Genomic DNA, 13,391 nt, shown 5'->3' on the forward strand with positions numbered 1-13,391 from the left:
AATGTTTATTTATTTTGGGGAGAGAGACAGAATGCGAGCGGGGGAGGGGTAGAGAGAGAGGGAGACACAGAATCCGAAGCAGGCTCCAGGCTCTGAGCTGTCAGGACAGAGCCGGATGCGGGGCTCAGTCTCACCAACTGGCAAGATCATGACCTGAGCAGAAGTGGAACCTTAACCGAGTCACCCAGGAGTCCCAGTGGACGCAATTCTATGCACTGAAAAACTTTATCTTGAAATGCAACCCGTAGCACTTAGGAAGGGTTGGGCACCTGGGCGTCTCAGTCTGTTGAGCTACTGACCAGCTCAGGTCACGATCTCACGGTCTGTGAGTTCGAGCCCTGAGTCGGGCCCTATGCTGACAGCTCAGAGCCTGGAGCCTGCTTTGGGTTCTGTGCCTCCCTCTCTCTCTGCCCCTCTCCCGCTCATGCTCTGTCTCAGAAATAAACATTAAAAAAATTTTCTTTTAAAAGAAAGGTTTAAGGATTCCTGAGATGAAGGGCCTTGGAGAGGGTAGAGGCCACCCTATATTTGGCAAGTGTAGGGAGTGTAGAATGACCTTGAGCAGAGGGAAATTGCCAAGAGAAGGTGGGTTCATAACATTCTGGGCATTGGGAGCAGCAAGTTCAAAGGCTGGTGTCTCTGATGAACAGCGAAGAGGCAGGTGTGTCTGGAGGTGAAGGAGTCAGCGAGGAGGAGAGAAGGAAAGCGGAGGAGGTGTGCTAGGGCTTTGTGGACGGTGGTGAGGACTTCGATTTTACTGAGTACACTGGAGGAGTTTTGAAAGAATAGAGACGGCGCTGACTTAAGTTGTTAAAAGATCCCTCCAGCTGCCGGGTTGGGGAGGATTGCAAGAGGTGAGAGGGAAGCAAGGAGCTGTTTGCACGGGTCCAGTGACCTTGCAGCTCTGAGAATTCATTCTGGGCCCATTCAGCAGGGTGCCCGCTTCCAAGGAAACTCTCCACGCAAGTTAAATGTTACTATTACCAATGCCACCGTGATGCGTACTCTTGCTCAGCTACCTGCCTCAGAGTTCTCTGAGTGGGGCCCCCTGTGTGGGGCACATCCTGGGCCCCACATTCCAGGGATACCGACCTACTATGTCCGTCTGAGTCTGAGGACCTTTGAGTTAATTTAACTTAGTGAACATTTTTTTTTTGAACATTTCTGACAGCTAAAAATCCAAGCAATAATTCAAGCAAGAAGATAAAGAGTAAAAAATGCAGGTCTCCGCCACCTCTGGGGATCCCCAGTCTCCCTCCCCAGAAACAGTCACTGTTGGTAGTGGTTTTTTTTTTTTTTTTTAATGTTTATTTTTGAGAGAGAGAGAGAGAGACAGAGTGAGCAGGGGCAGGGGAGGGGCAGAGAGAGAGGGAGACACCGAACTGGAAGCAGGCTCCCGGCTCTGCACACTGCCAGCACAGAGCCCGACGCAGGGCTTGAACTCACCAACTGTGAGATCATGACCTGAGCCAAAGTGGGACGCCCAACCGACTGGGCCACCCAGGAGCCCCTGTCAGTGTTTGTCCCTGTGAGGAGTACATGCACACACCTAGGTCCTTTGCCCCCCCTCCCCCACTCACACACACACACACACACACACACACACACACATCATACTGTTTCAGATTCAAAGCCAGGTCCCATCGCTTCCGGTGGTGGGACCTTGAGGCAGGGATCTTACATTCTCAGCTATAAAATCAGAATCATCACCACTCTACCTGCATCATAGTGTTATAGTGAGGATGTCATGAGTTGATTCGTAGAAAGCACCTACAACCGTACCTAGGACATAGGAAACCTGACCATCCTTCTTTCCACTAGGTACTTCTTTTTACGTGGCTGCATAGTATTTCACTGGGAGAACAGGTCAACCGGGCCAGTCCCGCCTGATGAACACTGAGGTCCATCCATTCACGCGAACATCTTTACTGAGCCCCTACTGTGTGCGGAGTCCCGCGCTGGAGGCTGGCACAAGAAGGCCCTGGTACCAATTTCTCCGCCAAGACGCATGGCAGGTAGCAAAAGTCCCATGGTGCGAAAGGGTAACGGACACCGCCAGTGGCCTTCAAAAGGACTGCCCCGTTAGCGCACCCACCTTCCAGGGCTTGGCTGGAACCCGCACGTTTAGAATGGCAGGTTGGGGAACTGCCGCCTTTCTGGGGAAAGGTGCTGACGTGGGCCTCGGCGGGCGGTCGGCTGGGAAGCGACGGCCCCAGCGAGGCCCGCAGCGCGGCCACACCCCTGTGCGGGAGGGGAGCGAGGGCGCCCCGAAGGGAGTGGACAGCCCCCCTGTCAGTCTTCCCGAGTCGGGGAGTGTAAGATGAGAAGGGGGAAGGTGGGCCTCACCCTCGGGGAGAGCGAGGAGGAACTTCCTGCCCGCGCGCGCGCTCCTCGGTGCCGAGCGCACGGGCTGGGAGGCCGTAGGCGCGTCAAGGTCAGCCTGGACGGGGGTGGCTGCCTGCCTGGGGGCGGGAGACCCTCCCGGAGGGCTGGGCTGCGGCCTCCGAGCGCCTCGGCCATATTGAACAGCCACGGCTGAGTCGTCTTTGTCTGCGAAGTCCTCTCCCAAGCTGCAGGCGAGTCCCCGAGGCAGGAAGAGCCACGGGGCAGCCCGTGCGCCCCAACTCGGAGCCCGTGCACCGCGTTCGCAGCTGGCCGGTGGGCTTTGAGCCTCAGGACCCATCTCACCCCCGGCCCACGTAAGCATCCCCGGGGGTTGATTCCCGCCACTCCTTGGTGGGGAGCCGGACTTGACCAAGACTGGACTCGGTTGCGGGCAGAGAAGTTAGGAGGGGCTGGCTCCTCCTTGGCTGGAGAGGTGAGACCCTCCGGGCAGTTCGGCCGCGACCCCCCGCCCCCAAGACCCAGGCCTACTTGTAGTTTGGGGTCGTTGCCCCCACCCCAGCTTTCACCCTGGAGATCTTAAAGACCCTCGAGAAAAGCCACGTGGGGGGCTGGTTCCCCTGGGGCTTCCTCCCATCCCCCGACTGCCTGATCCTGTGGAGCGTCCCAGATGTCTGCAAAGACGTGGATCTGGATGTCCTCGTGGAAGCCTTGAAACCCGTGGGGACCTTTAAGAAGATTGGCAAGGTGTTCCGCAGGGAGGAGGACTCCACGGTGGGGATGCTGCAGATCGGGGAGGACGTCGACTATTTGCTCATCCCCCGGGAGGTCAGGCTGGCCGGGGGCGTGTGGAGGGTCATCTCCAAGCCGGCCACCAAGGAGGCCGAATTTCGGGAGCGGCTGACCCAGTTTCTGGAGGAAGAAGGCCGCACGCTGGAGGACGTGGCCCGCATCATCGAGAAGAGCACCCCACACCCGCCCCAGCCCCCCAAAAAGCCCAAGGAGCCCCGAGTGAGGAGGAGAGTCCCGCAAATGGTGACCCCTCCCCCGCGGCTGGTCGTGGGCACCTATGACAGCAGCAACGCCAGCGACAGCGAGTTCAGTGACTTCGAGACCTCCAGAGGCAAGGGTGACAAGGGTCACCACGGCCCGGGGCGCGGCAGGAGGGTGCGCAAAATGCCTGTCAGTTACCTGGGCAGCAAATTTCTGGGGAGCGACCTGGAAAGCGGGGATGACGAGGAACTGGTGGAGGCCTTCCTGCAGCGGGGGGAGAAGAAGCCCAGCGCGCCACCTGCCCGCCGCCGCGTGAACCTGCCGGTGCCCATGTTTGAGGACAACCCCAGGCCGCAGCTGTCCAAGGCGGACAGGTGGCGAGAGTACGTCAGCCAGGTGTCCTGGGGGAAGCTGAAGCGGAGGGTGAAGGGCTGGGCGCCGAGGTCCAGCCCCGAGGTGGGCGAGGCCCGGCAGGCCTCTCCCAGGGTGGAGAGGGACGGGGCATGGGCACCAGGCAGGGCCAGCCTGGGGGATAATATGGGCAACGCAGGAGGCGGCCAGGCGCCCGAGACTGCCCCAAGACGATGGAGGCCCAGAATCAACTGGGCCTCTTTCCGCCGTCGTAGGAGGGAGGAAGCAGCAGCATCCACAGTTCAGGTGGCAGAGGCTGCAGACGGTCAGAGGGTAGAGGCTGCAGACGATCAGAGGGCAGAGGCTGCAGACGATCAGAGGGCAGAGGCTGCAGACGATCAGGGGGCAGAGGCTGCAGACGATCAGAGGGCAGAGGCTGCAGACGATCAGGGGGCAGAGGCTGCAGGTAATCAGAGGGTGGAGGCTATAGCTAATCAGAGGGCAGAGGCCATACCCGTCCAGGGGGCAGAGGCCGAGGATAATCCCGGGGCAGAAGCCATAGCTGTCCAGAGGGCAGAGGCTGCAAATAATCGGAGGGAAGGGGCTGCAGATAATCAGAGGGCAGAGGCCCCAGTTGTCCAGGAAGCTGAAGCCTCAGCTGCCCGGGTGGCCACAGGGGCAACCCAGGGAGCTAGGGCCCGGAAACAGGTCAAGACAGTGAGGTTCCAGACTCCTGGACGTTTCTCATGGTTTCGCAGGCGGCGGAGAGCCTTCTGGCACACTCCTCGGTTGCCAACCCTGCCGGAGAGAGTCCCCAGGGCAGGCGAGGCCAGGAGCCTTAGGGTGTTGAGGGCAGAGGCCAGAGCAGAAGCGGAGCAGGGAGAACGCGAAGACCAGCTGTGAGGTGAGGGCAGGGGTGCCCCGGACCACACCGCCACCGGCCACGCTCTCGGCCTCGCAAGGCACGGTCCTCCTCTCCCGCACTTGGATGGAGACGCTCTTCCTGCCTCCGTACTTGAAAATGGAGGCTGGGGCGCCTGGGTGGCTCAGTCGGTTGGGCATCCGACTTCGGCTCAGGTCATGATCTCGCGGTTTGTGAGTTCGAGCCCCGCGTCGGGCTCTGTGCTGACAGCTCGGAGCCTGCTTCCGATTCTGTGTCTCCCTCTCTCTCTGCCCCTCCCCTGCTTGCGCTCTGTCTCTCAATAATAAATAAACGTTAAAAAAAATTAAAGAAAGAAAGAAAGAAAATGGAGGTGAAGCAACGGCCAGGCCGTGGACCTCCCCCCTCTACCCCACATCCCTCTTTCTTGTTAAAATTCGTTCATGCATTGAGTTTTTTTAAATACAGACTCTTTCTGGACACCCAAAGAATGTAAAGAAAGAGACCCATGGGGAAGAGTTGCATCACCTGTGATCTGAACTTGCTCATATGCAGCTTTAGGTGCTCGGCTTGAAAAAAAAAAAAGGGGGGGGGAAAGGCTGGGGAGAAATTCCCTCCCCTCCCCCTTCACCCTCTCCTTTCTGCCTGCGCACTTAGCATTGACGGCCTCCTTGAACTTAAAAAATGGGCGCAAGCCAACATGCAAATAAAAATGTTTACAAAGCGATGTTTTCCTGGCTTTGGACCTGGCCACTGAGGAATGCGCCAGGGTGATCTCGTCACTCCCTTGTGTCCCCTCCAGCCCCACCCTCTAAGATGGTGACCTGTGTTTATGTCGCTTTGCGGGCCATTCCCTCCCTTCCCCGCTGTGCCCCCTGGGTTCGGGCCCAGGGCCCGCAGTTCACACATTTCACCTGACCCTGGTTACAAGGTAGAGAAGAAAGGGACCGTGTCCAAAATTCAGATTCCGGGGCCCTTCACACCAGAGCTGCGGATTCGCTGAAGGTGGCTGTGTGGCCCAGGGATCTGTTTCCATTAAGCCCCACCAACATCCCCAGGGGCAGACTGGCCACAGGCCACATCGGAACCGCTTTGCAGGGCGCCTGGGTGGCTCAGTCCGTCAAGCGTCCTTGACTTCAGCTCAGGTCATGATCACGATGGCGCTTCGCGGGTTCGAGCCTCACGTCGGGCTCTGTGCCGACAGCTCGGAGCCCGGAGCCCGCTTTGGATTCTGTGTCTCCCTCGCTCTCTGCCCCTCCCCCGCTCGCGCTCTGTCTCTCAAAAATGAATATACGTTAAAAAAAACTCTTTGCAATAGAAACAGTCCAAAAAGCAGGATTGCGGCGTAGCACGTACTGGGCTGTGACTGGCGCTTATAATCAGGGAGAGATTGGGTTGCTAAGGCCCCGTGGGCACTGGCGGGCATCTCTCTGTGTCTCCCAACCCCAACTCCACCAGTGAAAACCAGCAAACGGCCACACCCCAGCCTAGCTGAAGGCCGGAGGAAAGGGAGGTCGTGGTGCAGGGAGGCCTGAAGGCCAGCCCTGTCCTGTGCCTGCACTCCTGGCCTGAGCTTCTCAGTTTTGTTTTGGAACTAAAGAATGACATGCTGTCACCTGCTCCCTCCCCGGAAGTGGTTCCTGCTAAGAGGCCCTTTGCACCTGTGGGGTTTGGAAGAAAGACAGGGTGTGGACCCCACTGGGAGGGATGGACTTGGCTGCGGGCGAGGGAATAACCAGGCTGGACCCGGCCATTCCAGGAGTGCCCAGCCTTCCGGCATCCAGGTGGTGGTGGCCTGGGGTCTGTGACTGCTGCCCATCTGTGAGAACAGCAGCCATGTGACCACAGGGGGCCTAGCCGGGTTGGGTTGCCGGAAGGTGACAGAAGGTGGGAGCAGAGATTGCCAGAGACACCAGGAGAGTCTCAGGGGTCTGGGGCAAAGCCAAACACCCACCGATTCTCGGTTTGTCGCTTGCACCCCAGCGTTAGAGGCACGAGCATACATCAAGACCCGGAAAGCAGAGGTCCGTGGGGTTACCTGAAATTCTACCAGGGTTTTTATACTATTTTTTTTAAGCTTATTTATTTTGAGAGAGAGAGCGTGCACAAAGGGGAGGGGCAGAGGGAGGGAGGCAGAGAATCCCAAGCAGGCTCCACGACGTCAGGGCTGAGCCCAACACGAGGCTCAAACTCACAAATGTGAGATCACGACCCGAGCCGGAATCAAGATTCCCACGCTTGACCGTCGGAGCCACCCAGGTGCCCCAATACTATTTATAATCCAAGGGGATTTCATTTACTGCTTGAAGGGCCCAGTCCCCAAATGCAACCCACCTGATGCCTCCAGGACTGTGGTTTCAAACATACCAGGATTTTCTTGGAGAGAAGCCCCAGAAAACTAGAATGTCGTCTCCAGACCAGGCTTTATCTGGATGTGCCCAGCCACCCCTAGACGTCCCCAAAGGGAAAAATAATGGAACGCCTCCACCCTGCAACACGGTGGTGTGATATGACAGGAGAAACCTGTTATGGGGGGACATTCGGGGGGACAGAGTAAGGAGGGATTTGGAGCCTGGGTCACCCCTAGCACCAACCCTTACAAGCTGTGCAAACTTGGCTGGTTACTTAACCTCTTTGTGCCCCTACTTACTCATCTGAAAGGGGGATCTTTATAGATACGGAGCTTTCCTCCCAGGGCTGCTGAAGGACTCAAGGAGGTATAATATGTTGGAATTCAAATCCGCGCCAATGGACATCATCTGTCCTATTCCTGTTATACACCAGAGGCGGTCAGTTCCTCACGAGACATCTCAGCCCTGATTGGAGCCCCTGGGACGGTGGTTTCCCCATCCTGGCTGGTGTGGAATGACCCGGGAGCTTTCAAACCCCCCCCCCCCCAACCCCAGCCCGCACGCTCAGACACGCTCACCGAACTGGCGCAGGTGTGGCTGGGGCATCCAGAGCCCTAAGGCTTCCAGATGATTCCACTCTGCACCCGGGACTGCGAACGGATCCCCCCAGGGCTCCGGGAGATAATCAGACCCCACAGCAGGCCCGTCTCAAGCTGGGCGTGCATCAGAATCATCTGGAAGGCCTTCTAAGACACAGACTGCAGGATCCCAACCCCAAGTCATTCCTTCCGTCTGGGGTGGGCTCAAGGATATGCATCTCTAGCTCCAGCGTTGGCTGATACTGCTGATCTCGGGACCTCCCTTGACGGGCCGCGGCCTGACGTTCAAAGGCCACGTGGAACTTTGGCCCTTTAAGGTCCTGGGCCAGTGGCTGCAGCCTCCGGCGCCCTCCGGGGGAGCCCGCGCCGCGCGCCTTTAACCAGCGGTCCTGGGGCGCCCCCTGGCGGGAGGCGCGGGAGCCGCAGGTCGTGCGGGCTCTCTCCCCTCTGGCGAGGGGTGGGACGTGGGCAGGGGGCGGCGCCGGCCGGCCCCGGAGCCCTCGACCTCCCCTCCGGAAGATGTGGGAGCCGACCCCATTCCCAGGAGTGCCGGGACCCGAGCTGGCCGACGGGGCGGACGGGTCCGGCCCGAGCGTGCGGGCCGAGGTGGGGTCGGGGACGGGGTAAAGGGACACCGCGGCCACGTGGTCTGGAACGGTTCCGCGGTTCCGCGAGGGAGCCCCGGAGGAGGACGAATCCGGGTTCGAGCTCCCTTGCCCCGCCCCGGAGCCTCCCTTTCCTCGTCTGGGAAATGGCAGTGAAAACCTGCCTTCCTCCAATTCCGCCACGCCTGTTCTGTGCGCAGAATCCAATAAGGACGCACACGACGGCCCGAATCTCTCCCCCACCAACTGACCCCGCGGGGACACAAACAGCGCGGGAGGCTGGCCCCGGTGGGGTCCGTGATCCCACGTGAGCGACCGCTAGGCCCGCGCCTCCCGAAGGAGCCTCCCTCGGGCACCGGCCCGCCCCAGCCCTCACCTCTTCGGGTCTTCGCTCAAAGGTCGCCTTGTCAGCGAGGGCTGCCTGGCCCCCCGCCCCCGAACTAGGCGCCGATCGCAAACCCTGCGCCGCGCATGCTCGCCCCGCGGCCTCCCGGTGTCGTGCATCAGCGTGCACTTCTCCGGCAGCGTCTTTTGTCCGTCCCCGGGCCCACGACGCTCCGCGAGGGTCTGCACTTGGCGTGCGTCCTGCCGCCGCACCAGCGCCGAGCACCGGGCCTGGCTCCGGGTCCCGCGCGGCCCGCCCCGTCCCTCCCGCCTCCTCCGGCCGCCACCGAGAGGTGTCCTCGGTGTCCTCGGGGCCGCGGGCCCTCGGGCGCGGGGGAAGGCGGGGGGCGGGGGACGCTCTCCGGGAGCCGCTCGCGCTGCGGCGTGGGCGGCAGGGACGCGGGCCCGGGACTCCCGGGTCTCTCCTTGGGGAAGTCTGCTGCTTGGTGGAACCCTTTAGCGCGGCGACCTGGGCTCCGGGCTGCGGCGGTACCTGCCCCGGGGGCCCTGGGCCACCTGCCCTGTCCTTCTGCACTTTGGCCCGCGATGGCCGCATCACCCATTCCCCCACGAACCGCCCCCCCACACACACACACAGATACAGTCAGTGGGTCATCAGGAAACACGTGGGTGTGGCAGGTGGCTGTCAGAGCTCTGAAAAAGGGGGCATGTGAGGGGAGGGTTACATTTTTCGCAGGGTGGTCAGGGAAGCCCTCCCTGGGACAGGGACAGTTGAACAAAGGCTGGAATGAAGTGAAGGATGGAGCCGTGCAAACATCCTGGGGAGAAGCACTCCAGGCCACGGGGGGGGGGGGGGGGGGCAGCAGGTGCAAAGGCCCTGAGGCAGGAATAAGCCCCAAATATTAATCTGTGGGGACAAAGAAAAACTCTAAAGGGTTTGGGGAAGGGAGACACCGAATCACACATCAGACTGATCTAAAAGGGCCCCTCTGTGCCCTGTAGCCATGTATGGATGAGGACTCCGAAGGGAGGCAGGACCCCCAGGGAGGAGTGGAGATAGTTCCCCTCAGTCTGGGTCCATGGCAGATCTATGGCACAAGGGCCAGGACACAGGCCTTGAGCTGAAGCGTGGGAGTTGGGTGCTGGGCATAGACAGCAACAGGCCACAGAGCAGAGTGAAGCATCCACCCTGAGGTGGGAGGTGGAGAAGGAGGCCAGGAGTGGGGGCAGAGAAAAGTCGAAGCATGGCAGGATTTATACGGCTGCAGTTAGGCCAGGGGCCTGGGTGGCGGTACGGCCACGGAAGGACACTGGGGGCAAAGCAGTGACGGGGCAGTCCCAGGGTGGTGACCCAACCTCAGACACTCCCCTCCCCCTTCGTCCAGAGCACATTGAGACCAGACCAGAAGGCTCCATTCGCTTTCCTGAGGGGCCCCAGGGGACAGGGGCTCCAGGAGAGGAGCCCAGAGATGCTCCGCCCTCCTGCCCCGCCCCCAGGCGGCTGCAGAGGCCACTCAGACCGGGGCCATCGCCCCCTGGGAGGACGGGCTTCCTCCCCAGCCCCAGGGCATCCTGACTGCTGCCAGGTGATCTCAGTCACTGTCCCATGGAGGTCCCTGCAGCCCTGAGGGAGACTCCTTCCCGTGCAACTGAAGCATTCTGGGGTCCCGAGGTGGGGGTGGGACAGTGCAGTCCGGCCGTGGGGACACCCCCAGCCCCCTGTGCCTTCCTGGAGACGTGGAGGGAGGGCCCTCCTGGCACGATGGGCCCGTCACCGCCTGGGGACTGGAACTGTGGCCCAGGCACACACGCAGCCCCAGGACGAGGGGACGAGAAACAGCAGCCAGCCCAGAACGAGGGTCCGCTTCCCCACCCAGACACCGCCGGGCGCCGAAGCAGCTACGCGGGGACAGCAGGTGCTGACCGGACAGCGCGGAGCCGAGAGCCTGGGGGATCAGGGCTGGGCTGCAGCTCCCTCCTGGGGACATTCCGTCCTCTCAACACAAGACCCTGGGCGGCTCCTGCACTGGCTGGACTGGCCCTGCCCCCTCAGGCGCCGCCTCAGGCTCCTTCCCGTGTTTCAGTCACTCAGAGAGAGAAACGGGGACCCTTCATCCTCTTACGCCGGGGCTGCAAGGCCAGCGCCCAGGGGTCGGTCAGCCCACGGGACCCGAGGAAGGGGACAGCTGTAGGGACAAGGGGGATGGGGGGTGAGGGGACCCCAGGCCTGTCGGAAGTGTGTGTGATCTCCCCAGAGGTGCAAATTTTGGCCAATAATGGAGATGTCCGGGAATCCCTGGGAGGCCTGAGTGGCAGATTCAGCCCCGGACGGTGGCAGGTGGCCGGCCTTGGCCTTGAGGAGCTGGGTCCCTTGTCTCAGCTGTGGCTGAGGGGGGCAGGGCTGCTGCCCTTTCCCTTTCTTCCTCCTCCTCCCCCCCTGCCCCCACCCTTCCCACCCCTCCTCTCTCCCCTCCCCCAGGGGCTGCCCCCACCTCCCCTCACATTCCTCTTTCTGGAATCATCTCCTCCCCCAAGCAGGGAGGACCAGCCTTCAGGCCTCGGCTACACGTGGGGAGAGTGGGTGTCAACCCACTGCCCAGCTGGGTGGCGGGGACTCCATCCCAGATCCCAGGCCCCCGTGAGACTGGCTGGACTGGGGGGACAGTGGCCCACAGACGCTGGCCAGAAGCAGGTCTCCGGAACCCTGGGGGCCTCACGGAGAGCCAGAAGGAACTCTCTGGCATGGCTGGCCTCCCCACTGCCCCATGTCCCCCCGCTGTCACCTCCCCCCCCCCATGCTAACCGGGTGCCACCTGGCTGGGTGGCCCGAGACACCGGCCCATCACCTGGGGCTGCTGCCTTCCGGAGGGGCCGAATCTCTCTCCTTCTTCCCTGGGGATCATCCCGCCACCTGCAAAGGAGGGACAGAGAGGGACCCGGGAGGCCGGCGGCGGGTGGCTCAGCAGAGCGCGGGTCCCAGGGTGAAGCCGGGAGGCCGCCTCTGTCGCAGGGCGTCGGGGGAGGGGGTTGCCGAGATGGGGGGGGGGGTGAGGCCGCGCGTCTCCGGGTTCCCCTAGCGGCGCTGGGGGGGTCAGTCTCTGGCCGCCACGACCCTTCTCACTAGCGGCCGACTTGGAGACGGGGTGGGGGAGGGTGAGCAGCTGACCCCTGGCCTCGCCGGCCTCCGCAAGGGCCCCGGCGCCCCTGCTTTTCCCGGTTCACCGCCTTCCCCTCGGGAGCGACGCCAGCCCCACCCCACCCCACCCCCACCCTGCCGCGGCCTCCGCCTCCGCCTCCCCTGCCCCCACCCCGGCTCCTGCCCGAGCCCGACGGGGCGGCGCTCGCTTGGCCCGCGGCCTCCTGGACGCCCCGGCCTCGGGCCCCGACTCCCCGCTCCCCGCGGCCTCCGGCGCCGCCTCCGAGCCCGCGCCCGGCTCGCCTCCCGCGCGCCCGCACCTCCCTCCTTCCCAGGCGCCTTCCTTGGCGTCGCTCGTCAGCCCCGCCGGGTCCCCGCGCCCGTGGAGGGGGGCTCGGGCTCGGCCAGGCTGGAAATGCGCTCCCGGCGTCCACCCGGCGGCCCGCCTCGTCCACCTTCTCGCGGGCTCCCCGAGTGTCCCGGCGCCGGACGGGCAAGACCGCGGGGAGGGCCTCTGTCTGGCCTCGCTTGTCGCTCCAGCCCAGTGACTCCATCACCCAAGCGACTTTCAGCATGTCCCCTCCCCGCCACGGGCCCACCGGGCCCGCGGGTCCGCACAGGCCGCCATGGCCACAAACTCGGGACTGTCCACCCTCTCGTCTCCTGCCTCCCCGTTTCGCTGTGACTGGCTTTCGGGAGCGTCGCTGTCCCTGGGCTCCTGCTGCCACGCGTCTCTCACCGCCAGCAGGGCCGCTAAAGCCGGGCCGCGCCCCCCTGGGCGCCGGGCTTCTCCCCTGTGGAGGCTGAGGGCCTCGCCCCTTGGGGCTCTGCCTCCGCCCGCTCCTGCTTGGCTTTGTCCGTCCCCGTCACCAGGGCCAAGAACTCGCGGGGACCCGCTCCTCCGCCCGCGTCGCTCTGCAGGGGCCACTCCTTCTTCCTGAGCTGCTTGGCGGCCTCCTGGAGCGGGCGTGGAGCGCTCAGGTCGTCCTGGGCTAGCTCCTGGATCACCATCCCCAGAGAGTCGTCGGACTCCCGCCTGGCTCTCTCTCCTGGCCCTTCTGGGCCCACCTACCTGTTGCCTCTGGCTGTGTTTCTGCGAGCCCGGCGGCCCTTCCCTGGAGGGAGCCGGCCTTCCTGGGGGCGGGCCCTGAGCCCTGGGCCTGGGTCTCCGAAGCCAAGCGGGAGAGGGGGGCGTGTCCCCGGGGCCTGCAGGGCCTGGGGCCTGCCTCCGAGGGCCCCTCATCCAGCAGCAGGCCTTTCATCTGCCTCAGGACCCTTGTGTCCTCCGCGCGGTCGTGACACAGAACCCTCCGGACGCCGCCCTTGCCCGGGATCTGTCTGGGCACGGAGGCGTGATTTATGGCCTCCGCAAACTCCACCGGGCGGCCTCGGCCTTCTGGTCCCTCCTGGCCCTAGTGTTGCACAGCCTGCACGTGCCGGGGCGGGGGTGGGTGGGCAGGAAGGCCGGCTGCAAGACGGCTTCGACGGCCGCCTCCTCCAGGCCCCCCGGGGTGCCGGTGACCAGTAGGGCCCCGTGCATGTCCGCGCGCAGCCCCCTGCCCCAGTGGCGCAAAGCCTCGCGCCCATGGTGCCTCCTGCCCACGGGCACAGATCGCCGGGCGGGGGGAAGCCCGCAGCGGACTCGGGCTGGGGCGCCCTGTGCAAATCCGGCCCTGGAACAGCGCTGCAGGCCTTGGGGTTCAGGTTCCAGCGAATGTGGCAAGGCTGAGAGCTGGGGGTCTCGGGGCTCCCTCTGCCTCTAGCCGGCTGATGCGGCGGCCTTTCTGA

General features: G+C 63.1%; 2 protein-coding genes across 3 annotated transcripts; one reads left to right on the plus strand and one right to left on the minus strand.

The window, feature by feature from the left end:
• The first annotated feature begins 1,746 nt into the window (after positions 1-1,746).
• CCDC8 (coiled-coil domain containing 8 subunit of 3M complex) lies at positions 1,747-4,805 on the plus strand. Of its 2 annotated transcripts, XM_040463472.1 has the most exons (2): positions 1,747-4,002; positions 4,051-4,805. In XM_040463472.1, exons 1-2 carry the CDS (start codon positions 3,124-3,126, stop codon positions 4,588-4,590), a joined length of 1,419 nt encoding a protein of 472 aa, XP_040319406.1. In that variant the 5' UTR covers positions 1,747-3,123; the 3' UTR covers positions 4,591-4,805. The 2 variants fall into 2 exon arrangements, with proteins under 2 accessions (XP_040319406.1, XP_040319405.1); XM_040463471.1 differs by having other exon boundaries at positions 1,749-4,805.
• A 1,405-nt stretch (positions 4,806-6,210) lies between these two features.
• Positions 6,211-13,381, minus strand: PNMA8B (PNMA family member 8B). The gene is given in 9 exon segments (XM_040463473.1): positions 6,211-6,386; positions 7,801-8,261; positions 8,499-8,883; positions 10,591-10,653; positions 11,776-12,184; positions 12,187-12,369; positions 12,372-12,610; positions 12,613-12,984; positions 12,987-13,381. Coding segments are annotated over 9 exon segments (2,445 nt in total). The 5' UTR covers positions 13,144-13,381.
• Between the last annotated feature and the right edge of the window lie 10 nt (positions 13,382-13,391).

Source organism: Herpailurus yagouaroundi, unplaced genomic scaffold (assembly GCF_014898765.1).
Source record: "Herpailurus yagouaroundi ecotype Mexico unplaced genomic scaffold, PumYag 395, whole genome shotgun sequence".
NCBI lineage: Eukaryota > Metazoa > Chordata > Mammalia > Carnivora > Felidae > Herpailurus > Herpailurus yagouaroundi.

Coding starts and splice junctions, on each gene's coding strand:
- CCDC8 (XM_040463471.1), top strand. CDS start 3,124: ATGCTGCAGATCGGGGAGGACGTCGACTATTTGCTCATCCCCCGGGAG.